Here is a 24,304-nt window from a genome sequence, read left to right as displayed (position 1 = left end):
TGAAAACTAATCTGCCATATGACTACCTTGCTGCTGCCATAAACTTTATTCCAGTGAAGACCAAACAAATATGAATAAAAAGATTTAGAAACGCCTTGCTTTTTAAAATGCATAATCCTCTTAGTTACTATGTTGATGTCTTGAAGAGTTTCCTGAAGCTCACAGCAGCATTCTGAATCATTCCCTTTACAAGCTGCTCTTTTGAAGTTGTCACTAAATGTGCAGATTCCCACTTAGAATATCTCTTTTTAGGGTTTTAGGGAAAAGCCTCTTAAAATGAGTTCTTATCTTTGTCTTTTTCTGCTTTCTAAAACTTGTCCTAAATATTGTCATAGGCAGCCCTGAAGCATGAAAAATTATCAAAGAGCAGGCCTGGGGTATGTGGGAGGAAAAAAGTCAGGGTATCCTTCTTTGTCACTGGAGCAACACCTTAATGAACTACTTACACCAATGGGAATCTCAGCATCTTTTTCTGTACCTGCAGGGGTAGCCACGTCCTTCTAAGACTTTCTTGGATCCTATCCCACTGCAATAAACATAAGGCTTGGCTTGTCAGGCCTGGCTGACATCAGTGGAAACAATCTGGAAAAAGTGTGCACATCAGGAAGAAGGAAAGCACAGATGCTTTGGAGGCAGGCATGAGAAAGGACAGTAAAATATCGAGCAGTGAAATGGAAGTAGCCTATAGTGGACATATTTGTAGTTCTTTTTACTTTAATATAGGCTTTTGAACACTAAATTCAAATTATAGGCTAGATTCTTGACATTTGTCAAACTCATGGGCTGTAGGCCTACCAGTGGATGGTAAGTCAAAAGGCAAGAGGAAATGAGCGTTCTGTTGTGGTTCATTCAGTTCCCTAACTTTCTGAGCAAAGGAATAGCAAGCAGTTGGCTTATTTAAAAATCACAGCTTGCTTCTTGAAGCATTTTCATGAATAAAATCATCACTTTGGAAACTCCAAGACAAAGAAACACATATATCAGTACAGAAAATGAAACCATCGCATCGTATGCCTGAGTCATTATTTTTTCTCAAATTGGTATTAAAGAAATGCTAAAGTGGTGGTTGAGACAATAGTTTGCTAGTAAGTAATAATTCAATATTTGTAAGTCAGAAATATGTATGTTTTAACCAATAGGCCATTCTCTATCTTAAAGCTCAAAGGTAAAAGTTTCATTAATTGCTATTAACGTCACGGCATTTTGTGTGTTAGACAATATTCTGTAGCACCTCTTACCTTTTTTTTTAAAGTAATGTTGACACAGGTTTATTCAAATGAATGAATGCTCCCATTGTAACTAACTCATACCACCTTAAATACACAGGAAGAGGACTGATCACCAGCAATGTTCCCCAACCATACTCTCTACTCCCAAAGTACCGATTATAGGTTTTTTTTAATGTTACTAAGAACTTTTATTTCCTTTTTAGCCTAAACACATATAGCTAGCTGATGTAAACTAATAACAAACTGATTATAGGTTTTTAATGCCTCACCCTGACCTTGTTACTATCCTGCTAGCCACTCTACTTCAGGACCTGATACTTACTTATCTTTCCATCTCCCTGCTCCACCTACCACAGCTTCCATTAAATTGCCAGGAAATAAATATTTTTATTGCCTGTCTACTCTCTTCCACATAGTGGCTCATTGACAGAAAAAAAGGTATAACTCCTAGAAGGGGAATCTTACTATTGACTCAAAAGAGGTGAACAGATTTTGAGAACAGTATTCTGCTTTATTTTAAAATAAATTTATTTATTTATGTTGGGCTGCATTGGGTCTTTGTTGCTGCATGAGGGCTTTCTCTAGCTGCAGCAAGCAGGGGCTACTCTTCATTGTGGTATGCAGGCTTCTCACTGCGGTGGCTTCTCTTGTTGTAGAGCACGGGCTCTAGGTGCGCAGGCTTCAGTAGTTGTGGCTCGCGGGCTCTAGAGCACAGACTCAGTACTTGTGGTGCATGGGCTTAGTTGCTCTGTGGCATGTGGGATCTTCCTGGACCAGGGCTCAAACCCGTGTCCCCTGCATTGGCAGGCGGATGCTTAACCACTGCACCGCCAGGGAAGTCCCCAGTATTCTGCTTTGATTCATCTACAACATCTTTTTTTTTTCCTGATAGATTTTATTTTATGGAGCAGTTTCAGGTTCACAGCAAAACTGAGTGGAAGGTACAGAGATTTCCCATATAATAGCATCTTTTATGATTTGCAAAAATTGAGCTTAATATTTGGAAAGATGAACAAATACTGTATTACATTTGTTAATATATATATATTTTTGGCCAGATAGAAGGTTATAATTTCACTAAAGTTAGTGCCTTTTCCATTTCACATCCAATTTGACATCATGGTATATCAGGAAGATCACAGTTACGAGAAGAGTCACTGTACATACTACTTGATTATTTGTCTAAAAACAATTTTCACTATAAGGAAGAAAATTAATAAGGAATGGGCAATCAAATTTAGTTCTCTTATGATTTTAGCTTCCTGATTTCCTCCGAGTGGCACTCCCAGTGCAAAGTACTAAAAAGAAGATTCAATGAAAATTTTGTCAAACTTCTTCAAAATAGAAATTTACTGAAGCCCACTTCCGGGCATATAGTAGGCACTCACAACTGCTGAATGAATTGAATCACATTCCAAGAGTCAATAATCAGATTAAAATGTGCAAACATCACCATTCTGTGTGAGAGACAAACAATATTTCCTTTTATTGGGAATAGGATGGGATCCAAAAATGAGCCTAATATTACTCTCCAAAAAAGGTTTTATTAACAACTTTCAGCTATTTACTTTTCACTTGGCAAACATGAAACATTTTTAATATTGAATTTTACTTAGAGCAAATTGATAGTAATTTGTTCTACTGAGCTTCAATAAAATGAACTCTGCATTTGAATGTTAAATATCTGCTGTGAGTGATTTACATATTATTAGAACAATGAACTGCAAAAGAAGAAATTAAAGGAAAATATGAACTCAGATCTATTTTAAAACAAACAAATGAAGGAAGGGAAACTGCCTTTAATTTTAAAAGTGGTTCTTAATGTCATCTCCACAGAGTTCCCTCAAAAGATGCATTTTAACAAGAACACAGTGAAGTTTTAAAAATGCAATAGTTCTCTCATCATGAGTTTATTCCTGCAGCGTCAGGGAACACACTAATTCTTGATTTGCACAAAGTACTCCTTTCTTCCGCATCCCTACTCCCAAATCCTAAACTCTATCAGGGGAATAGGAGCAAAAACAACTGCAAGGCAAGGTTGAAGTTGAAGGGAGACAGCAGAGAGGATCCGGTAAAGAAACCAAGAGGTCCAAAAGAAGGAGAGATAATTTGTAATTGGGAAAACAGAGAAAAATTCATTAGAGGGGAAAACATTTCTAATGTTTAGAATGGGTTAGATTTAGACATTGGAGATTGGAGGAATTCCCGGCAGGTGTAAAGGCATAGAAGTTTGAGAGCATAGGATGTATCCTTCTACCAATTCTTGCATCTTTACAAAAGACTGGACAAGATGAAAGGCAAAGTATGACAAGACTGCCATTTGCTCTGGTCACAGAGAATAATATCCTCCCAAGCAGAGACTCAAGTTCACTGATAATTTTAATACGTAAAGTTATTCAAAACTAACAGAAGCCTGAGTTTATATTAGACACAATACAAGAATAAAATTCATTGAACGGTACATTTAAAATAGACAATTCTCAAGATAATGTGGTAATATATACAACAAAACATTATTCAGCCATAAAAATGAATGAAATCTGGCCATTTGTGACAATCTTGGACCTTGAGGGCATTATACTAAGTGAAGCAAATCAGACAGAGAAAGACAAATATTGTATGATCTCACTTATATGTGGAATCTAAAAAACAAAACAAAACAAAACAACAAACCAAGCTCACAGACACAGAGAACAGATTGGTGGTTACCAGAAATGGAGGGGGGGGTGTAGTGAGGGAGGGGTGGGCAAAATGGGTGAAGGGGGTCAAACTGTACAAACTTCTAGTTATATAATAAACTAGGGATGTAAAATAAATAAATGGATAAAAAACAAAATAAAAGACACTTCTCAACCCTTTTCCAGTACAACTAAACTCACAGATAAAGAGATTTTAGGAAGAATTAAAAAAAAAAATGCCATAGTCTACACACTACCTGGAAAATGTATGCCTGTCATTTTCAAAAGAGGTGAGTGAAATAAGAACAAATTCAGCTCCAAGGTCAGATAATCTGTTAACCTGACTTAGGAGAAAACCATTCTCTAGTGGACATGCTCCAATGACTTAGGTGTATTATTTTATGTGATAAATTTTAATCAACTAGCCATAGCTTTCTATCAAGATATAAAATAATGAGACATGAGATCGATTTAAAACAGAATGTTTTGAGGATGCTCTTTTTCCTTGCAGGGGGTTTTGCAGGAGATGATACAAGGTCAGGTTTTAAATGAATTCACACCTCACAAAAAGATTAACAGCCCGGACAGATTTATCCTTTTGGGTAAAGTCTTCTGAGGCATAAGAAAACATAGGCTGCAAAATGAGGGAGGAAACCAGAATGTTTATCAAGTAATCAGGCCAGATAAGAAGTTATAGCAGCTGGAATATGATGATTACATGTGATGATTACAGATATTTGCTTGTGTACACAATTCTAATAATAGTTACATAACATTATTAATATAAAGCCATGTGAAAGAAGCCCCGAAATATCCTCATTATAAGACATGCCGCTTGAGAATCATATCAAAAGTATCCCTGTAAGAAACACAGGACTTGGTTGGACTGAATTTCTATATTCTGGATAGTAAGCCCATACTACCTAGGTTTTTAGGTTGCCACATGAGGCCAGAAAATTTAAAACATGCATAACATTTCGAAGTATGACATGCATCTTTTAAAGTAAGAGTTTCTTCACCAGAAGGACTCATCAACCAGGGTCTGCTCGTTTGTCTGAACGCACAGAGTCCCATCCCTGGAAACCTGATTCTAAAGGCCCTGAGTGGGGCCTAAGAATGTGTATTCAAGAAATGATTCCCAACTTGGAGACTTTGCTGTGATATTACTGAGACACTAAACCAATGCCAGCATTTGCCTACCCCAGATTTCTCATGACATGAGAAAAAATAAATTTTTATATTGTTTAAAAAATAAATTAAAAACATAAATAAAAATTAAAAAAAGAAATGATTCCTATGTCAACCTCCTGCACACTCATGGTTATGAATCAGAGCAAAAACAACCAAACAAACAACTACAAAACAAGAGTATTTTGGTGGAAGAGTCAGCAGACTTAGGATATAGTCTCAGTTCTGGCACTTACTGAACATATCTTCTTAGGCAAGTTCATATAATCTCTGAAGACAGTTTTCTCAGCTATAAAACAACAGGTATAGCACCTACTCTTTCTTGGTCCTGGGATCAAAGGAGATGTATTAGTTATCGACCGCTGTGGAACAAGTTACTCCAGAACTTAGTGCCTTTAAATAACAAACACTTACTATCTCCATACTTTCTGTTGGTAGGAATCCAGGTGTACCTTTGTTGGGTTGTTAGGCAGACATAAGCTGATCCCCACCCCATCCTGGACCAGGTCCTCTTTCTCTTCCCTGGCCCCACCCCTGCACACTGGTGATCAGAACATGCCCAGAGATCCTCCCTTTTTGTACTCAAGGACCGAAAAGTTTCCAGCCTTATCAGGACCAAACAAAATAAAACCCACCAGCACAGGTTGGCGCAGACGCACCAAGACCTAAAAGGTGACTCAAAGTAACCCAGGGTTCACTATGCTGTACTTGTAATAAATTAGCATTGTGGTTTTTGCCCCCCATCCCCAGTGGATTTCACTTTGGTGCTTGTGGGTAAGTGCCTGCACACTAGGAGAACAGTTATATAACCTAAAGCTGTCAATCAACTTGTCAGTTAAATGATGCAGGACACAGGGAGGGACTTTCCACCACTCTGAAACACCAACCCGACCCTCACTGTGGGGCTGCTTCTGGTTTCCAGAGAGCTTGCTCTCCCTCTCTCTCTCAGAAGCACACTTTTGCTTTGCTTAATAAAACTCTTGCTACTTAAAACTGCTCTGTCTCTTGATTGAATTCTTTCCTTTGGGGGACAAGGACCAAGGAAATTGCCATTTTGGCGGTAACACCTTAACTGTGTGCCTCTGGCTCGGAGTCTCTCATAAGGCAGCAATTAAGGTGTTAACTATGGCTGTGGTCTCACATATAAAAAGTTCAACCAAGAGAGGGACCCACTTTCATGCTCACTCACACGGCTGTTGCCAAGTCTCAGGTCTTCAGCGGCTGCCGGCTAGAAACATCAGTTCCTTGACACAAAGGTCCCTCCACAGAACAACTTACAACATGGCAGCTGGCTTCTCTCAGAGTGAGCCAGTGAGACTGTAAGAGAGGGTGAGCAAGAAGGAAGTAGCAACCTTTCTGTAACTTAGTCACAGAAGTAATATCCCAATCTCTTTTGTCACAGTCTGTTCATTAGAAGCAAGTCTTTAGGTCCAGCCCACACTCAAGGGGAGGGCATTACACAAGGGCATAAATACCAGCAGGTGGGGGTCACTGGGAGCCATCTTAGATGCTGTCTACCACAAGAGCTGACATGTGATGTTCTGAGCAATGAAAGACTTATATGTGGAAACACGTTCCAAATGAAAAAAAAATTAAGCTAGAATTTGAGTTATAGAAGTCTACTTTATGGATAACATTCTGAGAATTTGCTAAGAAGTGTCATCACCTCACTCACCTCAGATGTGTCACACTATGGCAGTATTTCACCATTTTTTTTTTCAGTCTGACACATCTGTGAACTTGTTAGTCAAAAAAGGAAGAAAAGGAGAGTGAGCAAATAAGGGACCTCATGACCCACCAATTAACACTCTGTGACAATTCACACTTTCATATTTATCATGGGAAGCAGTATGGTAATGGCTATAAAGAGTATGGGAAAAACAACAAAAATTTTAGAAGCTTGATAAAACTGTTTCCCAGACAGTTTTTTCCTACAAAGCTGTTTATCAGCTCAAAATGGTGATATGCCCTAATGGAACTGTATCAATACATAATCAATGTGGCAGTTTTAAAACATGGCCCCAGCATTCTTGACGCTCTTTCCATCTAGAACTGGGGTCTATGTCCCTTCCTCTTGACTCTAGGTGAGGGTTTGTGACTGCTTTGGCTGACACAGTCACTGTATGAATTCTGAAGCTAAGTTAAGAGAAACCATGCAGCTTCTATCTGGTCCTCTTAGGACACCCACTCTTGAAACACAACACCATCCCATGAGGAAGCCCAAACTAGCCCACATGGAGAAAACTCACGTAGGGCCTCAAAGACTATGAAGAGAGAGATATTTGGCTAGTCCCCAACTGCTCCAGCTTCTGATTGCTTCTGCTCCAGCCACCATCTGTCTTCAACCATATATCTGCAACCATGTGAGAGACCCCCAAGTCCATAACTGCCTGGCCCATCCCTTACTGAATTCTTGACCCTAAAACTATGACAAATAATTTTAAAACATGACTGTTGTTGATTTAACCCAGAGTTTTAAGGTGGTTACATAACAAGAGATAACTGCAAAAGCCAGTAAGTAATCCCATACTGACAATAGGTTAAAACATTCTCAAAACATTTAAGACTGTTAGACTACAGATATGAACCATTGCCTCCAGAAAAGTCTTCGTAAAAACTATTACAATTGGGAAACATTTATAGCTAGGATGGATATGCCTAAAAGTAATCTTATGTTAATAGGAAAGTAAACTATTATACATCATAGAAATTGGAAACAAAGCATTTCTATTTCTATAATAGGGTCTCAGATCAACAGCTGATTAACAAATGTGGTCAGCAATGACCTCCTTCTCTTGTCATATCACATATCATAATACCATTTGGTATTACATCAGCTTTGCATATATTATCCATTTCCTTCAACATCTACCCCCGCAGATGCACATTACTGTCAGCCACATCCCCTCCCTTTCATTTAAGAATCATGCAGATCATGATATCTTCAAATTCCTTTTTTTCTCCTCTACAACATTTATTTAAATCTTCCTCTCCTTCCTTTCCTTTCTTCTTTCTTATCTTCGAGAAAATCTTTTCATCCACATTTTCAAGGCACTGTCTCTTCCACCCATCCACTCTTACCTCCCAATACCCTGATCTGTCAAATATGCTTTCTTATATCTTCAGTGTCCTTTACCTTCCAAACATCCTGGGCTTCGCGATTTAAAACAATATTTATGACACATAAAATTTATAAATCTTGACTTAAAAAATACCCGTAAGGTGACATCTAATCCTATGTACTCAGCCAATACTCAGATTGTCTATACTCAATGTTTTCATTTTTTCACTGCGCACTTACTCTTTAAACCCATCGTAATCTGACTTTAAATATCCAACCCTACTGGAACTATTCCCTCAGAAGTTACCACCTGTGGCCTTTTTTCAGCACCATCCTCCACTGACTTCACTGTACTATTTGGTGCAGTTGATAAAGCTTTCCTTTTTGAAATTCTTCTACTTTTGACTTAAAAAAAAAGTGTTCTCTGGCTCCCCTTGAATTCTAGATATTCTTTCTCTGTTCTCTCCTCCAAAGCACTGTCTACTGTCCAAATCTGAAACATTTCCCACTTTCTTGTATCTACACCAACATTTCTGATGAACTAAATCAGGAAGCCCAAATCTCTTGCTGCAGCATAATTCCAACTTGCAACATGCACACAGGTGGACTTCAAACTCTCTTACTGATTTGCTCAATCTGATGTTTGAATATTAACCTATACAGGAATTTAATGCTTTACAAAAAGCAAGGACTTCTCATATAAGAAAATGCTTTCTATAAAGGAGGTCAAAGTAATAAGAGTATTAGAAATCTCTTTGATGCAGCGGGAAGAGTGATCATTAATTTGACAAATTCAGGCCTGAGAACTCTGATTTTAATACTCTTATCATTAAGCACAAACAGGTTGCTATCCTCTCCACCTAAATGCTCTGAGCCCTAAATCTGCATGTCCTGTGGCTTGACTAACTTCACTCAATGCACAAGTATCAGGATCCTTGAGAGAGACTTCCCCAGTATGCCATATGTAAAGTGGCATTCCTCATGCAACACTCATGAGATACATTATATATTTATTTGCTCATTGTCTATCTTCCCTCACAGGAATATAGGTTCCACAAGAGCAGGGACTTTGTTTTGTGCAATGCTGTCTCCCCAGAACATGGAAGAGTATTGAGCCCATAGTAACCACATAATAAATATTTGCTGAAAAATGAATAACAACGAGAAAGTGAATGATTTAATGAAAATCTTCTCATTTTCCATTTACAGAAAGTTTGTAACACTATAAAGTGAATGTAAGAATCCTCAAGGTAAAAAAATATTTTTTTCACCATGTGAGCCTATTCAAATCTGTAGGTAACAGCCAGCTAATCTTCAAATAAATGTTTCTTTGTAAAAAGTAATGTGACTACCTATTCTGTAGTGAAATATCCCTCTGTCTTTGTTTTCTTCTCAAGACAAATGACCTTACTGAAGTTTACTACAAAACTTTCGATAGCTTACTGGCACAGAACTTTCTTTATTAGAATACACATCTAATGTCTCCATATATGAATCACCCGATTTTTATTTCTCTAACATCTTCATTTTCACTGGCTCTGCATCATTTTTCTTCCTCATGGACGTCTGTTTTTCATAGAACACTTGACCTGGGAAGATCCTAAGACAGCGTTAGTCCAGGGGTTTCGAACCTTTCTTTCAGCAGCGAGATCTATCTCACATACAAAATCTTGATGAAAGCAGAGCCAGGAGTGGAGGGGTCGGAGCTGGCCTCCCTTGAGGCTACACTCACCTTGACTCCAGCATCCCTGAGACACTGAGGAGGACCGTAAGTCTCCTTTGAAAATTCATGGATAGTCTAAATTTCCCTAATTAAACTGAGAGGCATGTTCTGTGTCGATTCTTCCATTTCTCCAGAAGGAAACCCTTCTCATCCTCTGGGCTAAAAGCATTAGCTGCAAAAGTACAGGATGTGTGCCACATACTATACAGGCAGTGGAGGCACACGCTGAGGGAGCACAGAAAGGAAGGGCCCTGGCCCCAAATTCCTCACCCACCAGCTAACCAGACCTGAGCTGATCCATAGCCTCCCTCGAGGGAGTGATTATTTTTCTCCTATTTTATCCTCACTTCTCTGCTGCCTGCCCTTACCTTGACCTTTGTGTAATTGTCCTGATTCTCTCCTACTTTACCTCCCTACCCCCATCCCACCCCCACAAACTATGAGCATCCCTAAAGCCTAGGCAGTGCTCCTCTGCTCCTCCCCCACTTTCTCATTATTTAAGAACCAGTACAGTTTAGGTCCCAACATTGTCTGGTTTGGGTCAACAATCCCTTGATCCTCATTTTTCTCCTAATTCTGTTCAGTAAGAGTTCTGTACTGGACGTCTCCACCTGGGGTCACCTGCTATCATATAATGTCCAGTCCCTGAGCTCTCTTCTTCCTCTCCCTCCACTGGCACTCCTTTTCTTTCTTTTCTTTCTTTCCTCTCTTTCCTCTTTCTTTCTTTTCTTTCTTTCCTCTTTTTCTTTCTTTCTTTCTTTCTTTCCTTTCTTTCTTTCTTTCTTTTGATAATTATGCCATCACTTCCATTAATCTTTTTTTTAAATTTTTTTTTTTTATTAATTTTATGGCTATGTTGGGTCTTCACTGCTGCGCACAGGCTTTCTCTAGTTGCCGTGAGCGGGGTCTACTCTTCGTTGCAGAGCACGGGCTTCTCATTGCAGTGGCTTCTCTTGTTGCAGAGCATGGGCTCTAGGCACAGGGGCTCAGTAGTTGTGTCTCGTGGGCTCTAGAGCGCAGGCTCAGTAGTTGTGTCTTGTGGGCTCTAGAGCACAGGCTCAGTAGTTGTGGCACATGGGCTCAGTAGCTGTGGCTCAGAGGCTCTAGACTGCAGGCTCAGTAGTTGTGGTGCACAGGCTTAGTTGCTCCGTGGCATGTGGGATCTTCCTGGACCAGGGATCAAACCCATGTCCCCTGCACTGGCAGGCGGATTCTCAACCACTGCAGCACCAGGGAAGTCCCAGTGGCCCTCCTTTTCAATGTCCCCATTATTTTCCATGACTTCATGGAGCACTTAGTTCCCCAAGCTTGAAACTCTGAAGTTATCTTTGACTCCTTTCTCTTTCAAATCATTTATGTACAAGATGTATTACAACAGTTTTGCAACAACATCCTCCTGACCTGACTGTCTGGAAGCTGTTCTAATGTAGCACAGCTAACAGTACATTTGAGGTGAGCAGGGACTGTGTCTGTTGGTTTTCCACTGCCTGTAGGCACAGAGCCTGGCACGGAATAGATGCCTAAAAATTCTTGTTGAAAGTATAACTGAATGGGATAAAATTTACTGTAGCATAAAAACTGTAAGCAAATTACCTAGTACTGTAATAGGGTAATGTGTTAGTACACTTGGGAACATTAATAAGATATTATAGCATAATTAAAATGATATTTTCAAGCACATATTAATGGCTTGGAAATTGCTCCCTATTATGCTTTTTTTTTTTTTTTTTTTTTTTTGCGGTACGCGGGCCTCTCACTGTTGTGGCCTCTCCCATCGCGGAGCACAGGCTCCGGACGCGCAGGCTCAGTGGCCATGGCTCATGGGCCCAGCCGCTCCGCAGCATGTGGGATCTTCCCAGACCGGGGCACGAACCCGTGTCCCCTGCATTGGCAGGCAGACTCTCAACCACTGTGCCACCAGGGAAGCCCCTGCTCCCTATTAAATGTGAAAATAAAGAGAAGCTGAATACAAAACCCATAAATCTATTATTAACCCAATGGTGAAAATCTAGAAAAGAAAATACAAAAATATTTAACACTGGTTATCTCTAAATGGTGGTTTTAATTTCTTTTCATACGGCTTTAAAATTTTTCTAGCTGCCTTATGTTTTATAAGCTTAAGACTTGAAAAAGATTTGCCACCATGGAAATAACCAGGACTACTGATGAGATTTAAAAGAAACATGTATTAAAAGAGGCATTTATTTCAGGGTGGGTGGTATTATAATCCATCTCCCCGACTTTGTTTTTCTAAAATCAGCTTTAAAAAACATTGCTTAATATTTTCAGTATCCTTCACTCCAACATGTATTGCTTAGTTCTCTCCTTCTGTCAGCCTTTATATAGTTGAGTTTATCATTATATCATATTACATTAATTTTGCTGAAATGCCACTTTAACTTTATTATTCTTTCGTTAAAAATTGTACTGTCTCCTTATTACTTATATAGACAAAATAAAATTAAAAGTCCTCAATCTATCAAAGTCCAAACTTCAACATCCTATCTCACCTTCCATGCATACAGGACAGACTCCTACTGTGCCTACTCCACTCCTGGACCGTTGCCTGATGTTCCCCATATCCTTTACTCCACTTCAAATCTTATACTTCCTTCCATGCTTAACAAAAATGTTCTTAGAAATTTCCTTTGAACACCCACAGCCCTTACGCATAATCCTGTAATATGCATTTTTAGAATTAAAAGGTTAGAGCCGCAAGACACTATTGAAATCATTTAGTTCAATTCCTCCCTTTACAGATGCAGAAACTACAATCCAATTAGAAAAGGTGGCTTGTTCAGGGAAAAAAAACAATCTAGGATTAGAATTCAATATTGAATGCTTAGAGTGTAGTATTTTAACGAATACAGGATCTACTATATTACTGGATCTCCCATCTGCTGATCAATTGCTCAGCAATTTTTCATGACTCCATTCCTAATGGTATGTCTTGCCTGCCTATCTTGATTGCCCTCATTTGCTCCAGGGCAGATACCCTGGCACAGAATTCCTTTCCATCTCCATTGTACCTAGTGTTGCAGAGGGAGTGCTGAAGAAGTATGGCGGACGTCCACCTCAAGCAACCCAATGATGGAAGTGAAGATACAAATCTGTGACAGCAATATTCCATCTTAACAATGTGGCTGCTACATCCAATTGGATGGTAATGACCATCAAAGAAGGTGGTGTCAACTTTCTTTTACATTCTATATGGCCGTTCTAGCCAATCATGAAACCTCAGGGTTATGGTTCGCATTAATATCCTGGAAAGAGAGCCAAGATGGGGAAACAAGGACTGGAACTGGGTCTACAGGTTACGTCTCGGCAGTCAGTTCAATTGTAAAACACAGAGGCTTAAGGAAGGATCTGACTCAAAAGCCAGGCTGAGTAGTAGATTTCAAAGTTGCCAGAGGCTCTTTTCACACACACACAAATACACACACACACACTCTCTTTTAAACTCTGAATGATATATACACGGAAGAGAAACATTCTAACAACTGTACCAATCAAATAATGTACAATATGTTAACAAATAACTGGTGGATGAAACTCCGTTGCAAACCAGAAGACCAGGAGACAGGGAAAAGTGAGCCTCTTGGGGTTAATCAACATTCAAAGGCAGGGAGAACTAGAACAGGCCCCCGGAACACAATCCTGCCAGCCCCTCTGTCGTGGCTGCTGTACTCTGGGGCCATGAGCCATACAAACCCAGAAGCATCTGCCAAAGGTTTCAGACAGCTGTGCAAGCACTCTCTGCCATTTGTTCAGCTGTTCTGAAGTGGCAGAAGAATGCTCCCAGGGTTCCATCAAGTAGAGTTCTTTTTCAATTCAGAACAATATGATTAGAATATGATTAGAATATTAGTTCTGATTTTGTCACTCTGAATATATATATTTACCTGGGTGAATACATCTACTGCTTATTTTCGCAGCTAACAAAGGTGAATAGAAAACATCGTGACACATTAAAAAATGAGTAACGCTGAAGAAATGATATAAATCACTCTTTTACTGTAATAGCAGAGTTACTGCTTAGAGAAGTAGGTGCCCATTCACCTGGCAATTCAAAATGTCTTGAATATAATTTGTCAAAATTCTATCACTTTCCTTCCTTTCTTGTATATGAGCATCACAATTTCAAGGAAAATGATTTAATGGTGAAATCTCAGACTGCAGTATAGCCAGCTCACCTTACATAGAGCAACACAGTTACTATGTTGTGGAAGTGAATGCACTGGACTTGTTAAGAATGTGAACTGCTCCTTCCCACCAAAGGAAGGAAAAAGAAAAAACAAGAAAAAGAAAACCTTCAAAAGAAAGATATAAAGGCTCTAGTGACTGATCTTTGTTGCTTTTCACATAAAGACTCAGTGTGTAGGAGTTAATTATATTAGTTATCTTGGGTAACAAGCTTGAATTCTGTGCTTCAAAGTTATTAATCAACCACCTTTCTATATACAGTTCACAGGCAAATGAATGGACTTAATCCCTGTATTAAAACACAAAACAAAACGAACAATTCCATGTTTCGTGACTTTTCAAAGTTGATTATCTCCTTGGCAATGCTTTACGAGAGGCCAGATACACAACTGCTGCTTTAGAAAAGAGTCTCTGGCAGTTTACATGAGAAGCCCGTGAAAGTGGATTTAATCACATTTAAAAGTTATTCCTCTTCAGACCAGTCATAAAAGGTCACCAAGAAAAAGTATTTTTTCCCAGTGATTCAACCACATTGGGTTAGTAAAATTTCTACTTCCAATGATCGCACAACTCCTGAGAGAGTCTGCTTGTTTACTGTGTCATACGGCTAACATTTGCAAATTTAAACAATTCAGGGGAGGAAATAAAATATTTAAGATGATAACATTTACTGTCAAAAGAAGTTTGCAGATTTCTCTCTCTCTTTTCTTTTTTGGTCATGTCTAATTCTTCAGGGTAAAACATAACATTATTTAATTCTAAAGCAGCAATTTTATATAGATGAGGATCTTTATCTCCTAATTACCAAAGGACATTTCACTTGTAAAAATCATTACATGTGTAAAATAAACTACAGTAAATGAAGGAGTTATTACCATAAATCATGATGCTTATCCGCATTTAAGCGTCTCTGTGGTCTAATAAGAGCAAACAGTAGCTTGGTGTATCAATATTCCCATAGACAATTTACAATGATGTATTTCTCTGATTTATTAAAAGCCTAGTCATGGCTCAAAGGTCTCTGAATACCCATAAAATTAGGAAATAATTGTCATAAAATTAAGAAATAATAACAAAATCTCCATACAAGAAGCAATTCAACAAGATAGTACCTATTGGAAATGACTTACATTATAAAAATAATATTGAAAATTATAACTTTGACTAAGCTATATCAATAAACTATGTTTTCATGAAACAAAATTTTTGGTACAACTGCTATAGAATATACCTCATTTATACAACCATTTCTTTTTCTTTTAAATTTACCCTGAAATAATGTGTATGTAGGGATATTTCTTTCTATATAATTTCCCTTTGAAGTTTTCTGATTTCAAATATAGTAAATTAATGATTTTAGCATTAAAAATAGGTAATTTGACAAGGTTATATAAGTATTGTTCAATAGCTATCACAGTGAATAGTTAAGTGGAATCTAAAGTTTAGAAAATTATTATCAGAATATAATTAAGTGGTATTATTATATTTAAGCTTTAAATAAATTAAAAAGCTTAATATTTAAAGATATGTTTTGGCATAAAGATCTATATGATGCAAAGTATAGCCCATTAAAATTCCCTCTCCTGTCATGTTTTTCACAATATGTGAACAAGTTTATTGTATTTTGGGGAAAATAACTGTGGAAAGTTACTTAAAATAGCTGAATGAAAATAAAGGCTTGATTAGAAAAAAGGAAAAGAGAAATATGTTTATGTTAAATTTATGCTAAGGGCCATGAAATATGAATAAAGAGATATTATTTTTTCTTGGCTGGGAAAGTTCATTTTATATCATTTCTTTGTAATATAATCTATAGGCTCAATACAATCTCAATGAAATCAGTAAGCGACTTTCTTGACAACAGAGGGAAGGAAGTGTTTCATGAGTTTAGATGGAGGAAATGAAGTATAGAATGGTCAATAGACTTATGAAAATGAAACTATTCAATTCAGGACTTTCAATTCTAATAATTTTTCTTAACTAATAGGATAACTGTGCAAAGAATATTTCTGACAGCGCTTTATAATAGTTAAAGACTATAAACAATATCAGGCTGATTAAGCAAATAATTCTCATCCATACGATGAAATACTCATCACTAAGAATGATGATAAGTTTCTGGATTTATTTTCCAATGAAAGGTGTTAACTACCTATTGTTAAGTGAAAAAAGAAAGTTACAAAATAGTATACAAGATACAATTTAATTTTTTTAACATGTGTTGAAATGGAAGATATATACCAAAATACTAAAAGTAATTTTCTCTGGGTAGTAGGACAAAGGGGTTTTTCAACTTTTATACTTTTTGACATTGTGGGAATTTTCCATTATAAGGCTGCATTATTATAATCATAAGACATTATTTTAACACTCTGTGTGGGAATTTATGGATAATAATAATTAAGTAAAACTGAAAGGAAGTGGATACAGACAGCCTCTGGGAGAAGAAACCAATAAGATAAGACTTTGAAGAAAGTTTCTATAATATTAGAGACTCTGCTGTTTGTCCACCCACTGTGAATACACCGGGATGCCTGGGGTATAGGATACTGCATGGTGGAATCACGTGTGCTTTGATTTTCTAGTTTTCATATTCCTTTTCTTATCATTTAATCCTGACATCAAGGTGAACACAGCAGTGATGGAGTCTCAATTCATATCACTATACCCTCCTGTGGTCCTTATACTTAATATGAAAGCTACATTTTAAGGGTGTACTTGCATAATCCAATAAGTGCATGTCTTCACAAGGTCCATTCTAAAATGTGCCCCAGTGATTTCACATGGGAGATTTATTTTTAAAAAGTATGCTAATGTGGTTAACTGCTACAATGTATATAGTCTGACTCCTTTTAACAAAAAAAATTAATTTGTCTAGCTCTTATTCCATGTTTTAAATAATAAGTTTATATGAATATTAGCTAATGTGGAAGTTCCACTGAATGAAAATATCTGGTATAGAAATGATTTGATTAAAATAATAACAACACATCTATTGGGTATTTATTATGTGTCAGGCATAGTTCTAAAAGCACTTTATGTAATTAAGTTAATTATTCCTCAAAACAATCTATGAGGTAGGTGTTATCATTATCCCTTATTTTACCCACAGGAAAACTAAGGTTCAGAGAACTAAGTCCCTTGCCCAAAGTGACCAGAGCAGGTGACAAAACCAGCTCATCTGGCTACAGAACAAATTTTATTTTTATTTTTCACAGATTTACAAAATTTTTTTAATTTAAAATTTTAGAATAGTTTTAGATTTATAGAAAAGTTGTGAACAGTAATACAGACAGTTCCTATATACTCCTCACCAGTTTCCCTGATTGATGAAATCTTACATTACAGGGAACTTCCATCACACCTAAGGAGCACACACTGCTATGCTGATCCTAACTAAACTGCACACTTCACTTGTATTTAACTCATTTTTCCCTAATGTTCTTCTTCTGTCTCAGGATTCCATGGAGGATACCACATTACATTATGCTGTCATGTCTCCCTAGCCTCCTCTGGGCTGTGACAGTTTTTCAGACTTTCCCTGTTTTTCATGACCTTGACAGCTTTGAAAAGTACTAGTCAGGTATTTTGTAAATGTCCCTCAGTTTGGGTTTGTGTGATGTGGCTTTCCAGATTAGGCTGGGGTTATGGTTTGCGGAGGAAGACTACAGAGGAGAAGTACCATTCTCAATACATTATACAAAGGGTACATACTACCAATGTGACTTATCTTTGATGATCTTAACCTTGAAGACCGGGCTAAAGTACCATTTGCCTGGTTTCTCCATTTTGAAGTTACTATCTTCCCTCCCCTTCTTTCCATGCTCTACTTTTTAGAAAAAAAGTTACCAATCAAAGCCCACATTTAAGTGGGTAGGAGTGGGAGGGAATAAGATACACCTACTTGAAGGGGGGATATCTATATAAATTATTTGGAATTTTTGTCAGAGCCTTTGTTTTTAACCCACTCTTCTATATTGCCTCTGACATCCTACCCTTTCTTACCATTTTGGCATATTATTCATGTGCAGTAGTTTAAAAACACAATTCTTCACTAATTTCCTGCTTTTGCAAAGATCCAAAAATATGTTAGAATTAAATGTGACAACCAACAAATTTGTTTGAAATTATTTTCCACTACCACTGTAGGATTTGTCACTGAGGGATGCATTCAAGTCCAATTTTTTTCAGAAGTATTCTGTAAATAACTTACCAGAAATATTCGTTCAAGTTGATCCTGAATGTCTTTCATTCCTGGAAAAGCAGCAACTCCTTGGATCATTTCAACAAAGATGCAGCCGACTCCCCTAAAGAGAGAAGAAAGAACTGTTACTAAAACTTCAATATACTCTGCTAAGAATACTAAATCTGGAATTAGAACATCTAATTAGAACATCTAAATCTGAAATTAGAACATCTACTCCTACAAAGGAGAAACAATGAACAAATAATATTCTAAATAAGTATAAAGGGCTGTGCCACATGTACCTAGATCCCTTAACTTTCCTTTCCCTTCTCTGTCTACTGCCCAGAAAGGACTCCAAGTAGATGCAACTACATAGGCTCAGAAAATGGTGCAAACCAATACAATATAAGCCTCACTGACTACGTTACTCACAGGATATGGCGAAGAAACTCCTTAGCTTGATATAGAAAGCCTCCATAGTCTTGTTCTAACATCCTTTTCCAACTCTATTTCACAAATTCACAATGTATTATCCGCTATAGCTGTCCAGGGCTCAAAGCTCTCTTTGCATCAAAATCATTTAAAAAAATGCAAATGATCTTTAAAATGCAAAAAATCTTTAAAAAAATGCAAATGATCTGAACACAAACCCCAGAGACTCTGTTTCAGTCAGTTAGAGGCAACGCATTGACTCGGGCTTCTCAGGTGATTTAGGGCAGCTACACTGAGGATCTCTGAGCCATACTGATCTGTCCACAGGCCAAGCATAAACCTATACAACTTGGCTCAAGTTACTCTAATACCTAGAACTCCCTTTTTCTTCATTTGCTTGCTCTTGACATGTAAATCCAACCCAACATATATAATATAATTTAAATGTAATCTCTTCTACAAAGCCTTCCATGAACATTCTGCCAGACAGGACAGCTCCCTCTATGAGTTTATTTCTTAAGCTCTTACTCATTATCAGTCATCTACTATGGTCAAATTCTTCTGCCAGGCTCACAGTTCCTATCTGGTAAGGCAGTCGAGCATACCAGGAGACCTTGCCTCCCAGACCACAGAACCCAACAGGAACACCGAATCCATAGTACAGGCAGACAGCCAATCAGATACTTCTACTGAAAGTTTGGAGATAAAGTCACCTGGGACCAGGATGGAAAGAAACTAGCATATGTTGATGAAATAAGTCACATTAAAGGCAAAGAACTTGCAAGAATGGCCACCTTCCTGCAGATGAAGTTCCCTGAATTGACCTGGTTCCCACCTTCTTAAGGCCTGGATATTTTGATAAACCAGTGTTTTTGCTAGATCTCTCTAACTTCTAGCAATTCTCTAAGATTTTTTTTTTAATGGTTCTACCTTTAATGGGTTTATGTTGCCTGAAAGGATACTAATAAAATAATCAACATATTGGGACACTTCGTCAACTGCTGCACTCGTATTCAATTTAGAGTGAGCAGTCCCTTGTGTATTTATTTCAGATCCTCTAGAGGTTAAAGACAATGCCTTACTTCTCTATACCTGCCCCAGTTGTATGTAAACAATACTTTGAATTAAAGAAGTAATCCATTAGCAGAAATCTCTTCTCTATTACACCACATAATTTTTATCCAAATTAAACACCAATAGTATATACAGTGAAAATGACTGAGAACAAATGGTACTTTATATCATTAAAAAATTCCATTTAATAATGAATTAATTTCAAAATCAGTATTCTAGGGAGATGAGTTTTTATTTTTATTTATTTTAACATCTTTATTGGAGTATAATTGCTTTACAAAGTTGTGTTAGTTTCTGCTGTATAACAAAGTGAATCAGCTATACATATACATATATCCCGATATATCCTCCTTCTTGGGTCTCCCTCCCACTCTTCCTACCCCACCCATGCAGGTGGTCACAAAGCACTGAGCTGATCTCCTTGTGCTATGTGGCTGCTTCCCACTAGCTACCTATTTTACACTTGGCAGTGTATATATATCCATGCCACTCTCTCACTTCATCCCAGCTTACCCTTCCCCACCTCCCCGTGTCCTCAAGTCTATTCTCTATGTCTGCGTCGTTATTCCTGTCCTGCCCCTAGGCTCTTCAGAACCATTTTCTTTTTTAGATTCTATATGTATGTGTTAGCATATGGTATTTGCTTTTCTCTTTCTGACTTACTTCATTCTGTAAGACACTCTCTAGGTCCATCCACCTCACTACAAATAACTCAATTTCCTTTCTTTTTATGGCTGAGTAATATTCCATTGTATATACGGGCCACATTTTCTTTATCCATTCATCGGCCGATGGCCATTTAGGTTGCTTCCATGTCCTGGCTACTGTAAACAGAGCTGCAATGAACACTGTGGTACATGACTCTTCTTGAAATACGGTTTTCTCAGGGTATATGCCCAGTAGTGGGATTGCTGGGTCATATGGTAGTTCTATTTTTAGTTTTTTAAGCAACCTCCATACAGTTCTTCATAGTGGCTGTATCAATTTACATTCCCACCAACAGTGCAAGAGGGTTCCTTCTTCTCCACACCCTCTCCAGCACTGTTTGTAGATTTTTTGAAGTTGGCCATTCTGACCAGTGTGAGGTGATACCTCATTGTAGTTTTGACTTGCATTTCTCTAATGATCAGTGATGTTGAGCATCTTTTCATGTGTTTGTTGGCAATCTGTATATCTTCTTTGGAGAAATGTCTATTTAGGTCTTCTGCCCATTTCTGGAGTGGGCTGTTTGATTTTTTGATATTGAGTCGTATGAGCTGCTTGTAAATTTTGGAGATTAATCCTTTGTCAGTTGCTTCGCTTGCAAATATTTTCTCCCATTCAAAAGACAAAGAGGGTTGTCTTTTCGTCTTGTTTATGGTTTCCTTTGCTGTTAAAAAGCTTTTAAGTTTCATGTGGTCCCATTTGTTTACTTATTTATTTATTTTTATTTATTATTTTTTTTGTGGTATGCAGGCCTCTCACTGTTGTGGCCTTTCCCGTCGCAGAGCACAGGCTCCAAACGCGCAGGCTCAGCGGCCATGGCTCACGGGCCCAGCCGCTCCATGGCATGTGAGATCTTCCTGGACCGGGACATGAACCCGTGTCCCCTGCTTCGGCAGGCGGACTCTCAACCACTGTGCCACCAGGGAAGCCCCATTTATTTTTTATTTTAATTCCATTGCTCTAGGAGGTGAGTCAAAAAGGATCTTGCTGTGATTTATGTCATAGAGTGTTCTGCCTATGTTTTCCTCTAAGAGTTTTAGAGTGTCTGGACTTACATTTAGGTCGTTAATCCATTTTGAGTTTATTTTTGTGTATGGTGTTAGGGAGTATTCTAATTTCATTCTTTTACATGTAGTTGTCAAGTTTTCCCAGCACCACTTATTGAAGAGGCTGTCTTTTCTCCATTGTACATTCTTGCCTCCTTTATCAAAGATAAGGTGACCATATGTGCGTGGGTTTATCTCTGGGCTTTCTATCCTGTTCCACTGATCTATATTTCTGTTTTTGTGCCAGTACCATACTGTCCTGTTTACTGTAGCTCTGTAGTATAGTCTGAAGTCAGGGAGCCTGATTCCTCCAGCTCCGTTTTTCTTGCTCAAGATTCTTTTGGCTATTTGGTGTCTTTTGTATTTCCAAACAAATTGTGCAGTTTTTGTTCTAGTTCTGTGAAAAATGCCGTTGGTAGTTAGATAGGGATTGCACTGAATCTGTAGATTGCTTTGGGAAGTAGAATCATTTTCACAATGTTGATTCTTCCAATCCAAGAACATGGTATATCTCTCCATCTGTTTGTATCATCTTTAATTTCTTTCATCAGTGTCTTATAGTTTTCTGCATATAGGTCTTTTGTCTCCTTAGGTAGGTTTATTACTAGGGTTTTTTTTTGTTGTTGCTGCAATGGTAAATGGGAGTGTTTCCTTAATTACTCTTTTCAGATTTTTCATCATTAGTGTATAAGGGATTTCTGTGCATTAATTTTGTATCCTGCTACTTTACCAAATTCATTGATTAGCTCTAGTAGTTTTCTGATAGCATCTTTAGGATTCTCTATGTATAGTATCATGTCATCTGCAAACAGTGACAGCTTCACTTCTTCTTTTCCGATTTGGATTCCTTTTATTTCCTTTTCTTCTCTGATTGCTGTGGCTAAAACTTCCAAAACTATGTTGAATAAGCGTGGTGAGAGTGGGCAACGTTGTCTTGTTCCTGATCTTAGTGGAAATGCTTTCAGTTTTTCACCATTGAGGATGATGTTGGCTGTGGGTTTGTCATATATGTCCTCTATTATGCTGAGGAAAGTTCCCTCTATGCCTACTTTCTGCAGGATTTTTATCATTAATGGGTGTTGAGTTTTGTCGAAAGCTTTCTCTGCATCTATTGAGATGATCATATGGTTTTTCTCCTTCAATTTGTTAATATGGTGTATCACGTTGATTGATTTGCGTATATTGAAGAATCCTTGCATTCCTGGAATAAACCCCACTTGATCATGGTGTATGATCCATATAATGTGCTGTTGGATTCTGTTTGCTAGTATTTTGTTGAGGATTATTGCATCTATGTTCATCAGTGATATTGGTCTGTAGTTTTCTTTTTTTGTGACATCTCTGCTTTTGGTATCAAGTTGATGGTGGCCTCGTAGAATGAGTTTGGGAGTGTTCCTTCCTCTGTTATATTTTGGAAGAGTTTGAGAAGGATAGCTGTTAGCTCTTCTCTAAATGTTTGATAGAATTCGCTATGAAGCCATCTAGTCCTGGGATTTTGTTTTTTGGAAGATTTTTAATCACAGTCTCAATTTCAGTTCTTGTGATTGGTCAGTTTAAATTTTCTATTTCTTCCTGGTTCAGTCTCCGAAGGTTGGGCTTTTCTAAGAATTTGTCCATTTCTTCCAGGTTGTGCATTTTACTGGCATATAGTTGCTTGTAGCAATCCCCTATGATTCTTTGTATTTATGCAGGGTCAGTTGTTACTTCTCCTTTTTCATTTCTAATATTATTAATTTGATCTTCTCCTTTTTTTTCTTTCTTGATGAGTCTGGCTAATGGTTTATGAATTTTGTTTATCTTCTGAAGGAACCAGCTTTTAGTTTCATTGATCTTTGCTATTGTTTCCATAATTTCTTTTTCATTTATTTCTGATCTGATCTTTGATGATTTCTTTCCTTCTGCTAACTTTGGGGGTTTTTTTGTTCTTCTTCCTCTAAATGCTTTAGGTGTAAGTTTAGATTGTTTATTTGAGATGTTTCTTGTTCCTTGAGGTACAACTGTATTGCTATAAACTTCCCTCTTAGAACTGCTTTTGCTGCATCCCATAGGTTTTGGGTCTTCGTGTTTTCATTGTCATTTGTTTCTAGGTATTTTTGGATTTCCTCTTTGATTTCTTCAGTGATCTTTTGGTTATTTAGTAGCATATTGTTTAGCCTCCATGTGTTTGCATTTTTCACAGTTTTTTTTCCTGTAATTGATATCTAGTCTCATAGTGTTGTGGTGGGAAAAGACACTTGATATTTCAACTTTCTCTAATTTTCCAGGTTCAAGTTGTGACCCAAGATATGATATAGCCTGGAGAATGGTCCATGAGCACTTGAGAAGAAAGTGTATTCTATTGTTTTTGGACTGACTGCCCTATAAATATCAATTAAGTCTATCTTGTTTAATGTGTCATTTAGAGCTTGTGTTTCCTTATTTATTTTCATTGGGGTATTAAAGTTCCCTACAATGATTGTGTTACTGTCGTTTTCCCCTTTTGTGGCTGTTAGCATCTGCCTTATGTATTGAGGTGCTCCTATGTTGGTGCATAAATATTTACAATTGTTATATCTTCTTCTTGGATTGATCCCTTGATTATTATGTACTGTTCTTCTCTCTTATAATAGTCTTTGCTTTAAAGTCTATTTTGTCTGATATGAGAATTGCTACTCCAGCTTTCTTTTGATTTCCATTTGCATGGAATATCTTTTTCCATCCCCTCACTTTCAGTCCGTATGTGTCCCTGGGTCTGAAGTGGGTCTCTTGTAGACAGCATATTTATGAGTCTTGTTTTTGT

At 37.6% G+C, this 24,304-nt stretch overlaps 1 protein-coding gene across 6 annotated transcripts in view; it reads right to left on the bottom strand.

Moving 5' to 3' along the window:
* The window catches only part of CDK14 (cyclin dependent kinase 14), a 711,364-nt gene that overhangs the window by 175,095 nt on the left and 511,965 nt on the right, over positions 1-24,304 (bottom strand). For all 6 annotated transcript variants that reach the window (XM_049714769.1, XM_049714770.1, XM_033420532.2 and 3 more), the window contains one exon: positions 18,296-18,389. In XM_049714769.1, the coding sequence (XP_049570726.1) occupies positions 18,296-18,389 (94 nt within the window). The remainder of the gene's footprint in view (positions 1-18,295; positions 18,390-24,304) is intronic.

This window comes from Orcinus orca, chromosome 9 (genome assembly GCF_937001465.1).
Source record: "Orcinus orca chromosome 9, mOrcOrc1.1, whole genome shotgun sequence".
Taxonomy (NCBI): Eukaryota; Metazoa; Chordata; class Mammalia; order Artiodactyla; family Delphinidae; genus Orcinus; species Orcinus orca.
This window is presented reverse-complemented; position numbering and strand designations above follow the sequence as displayed.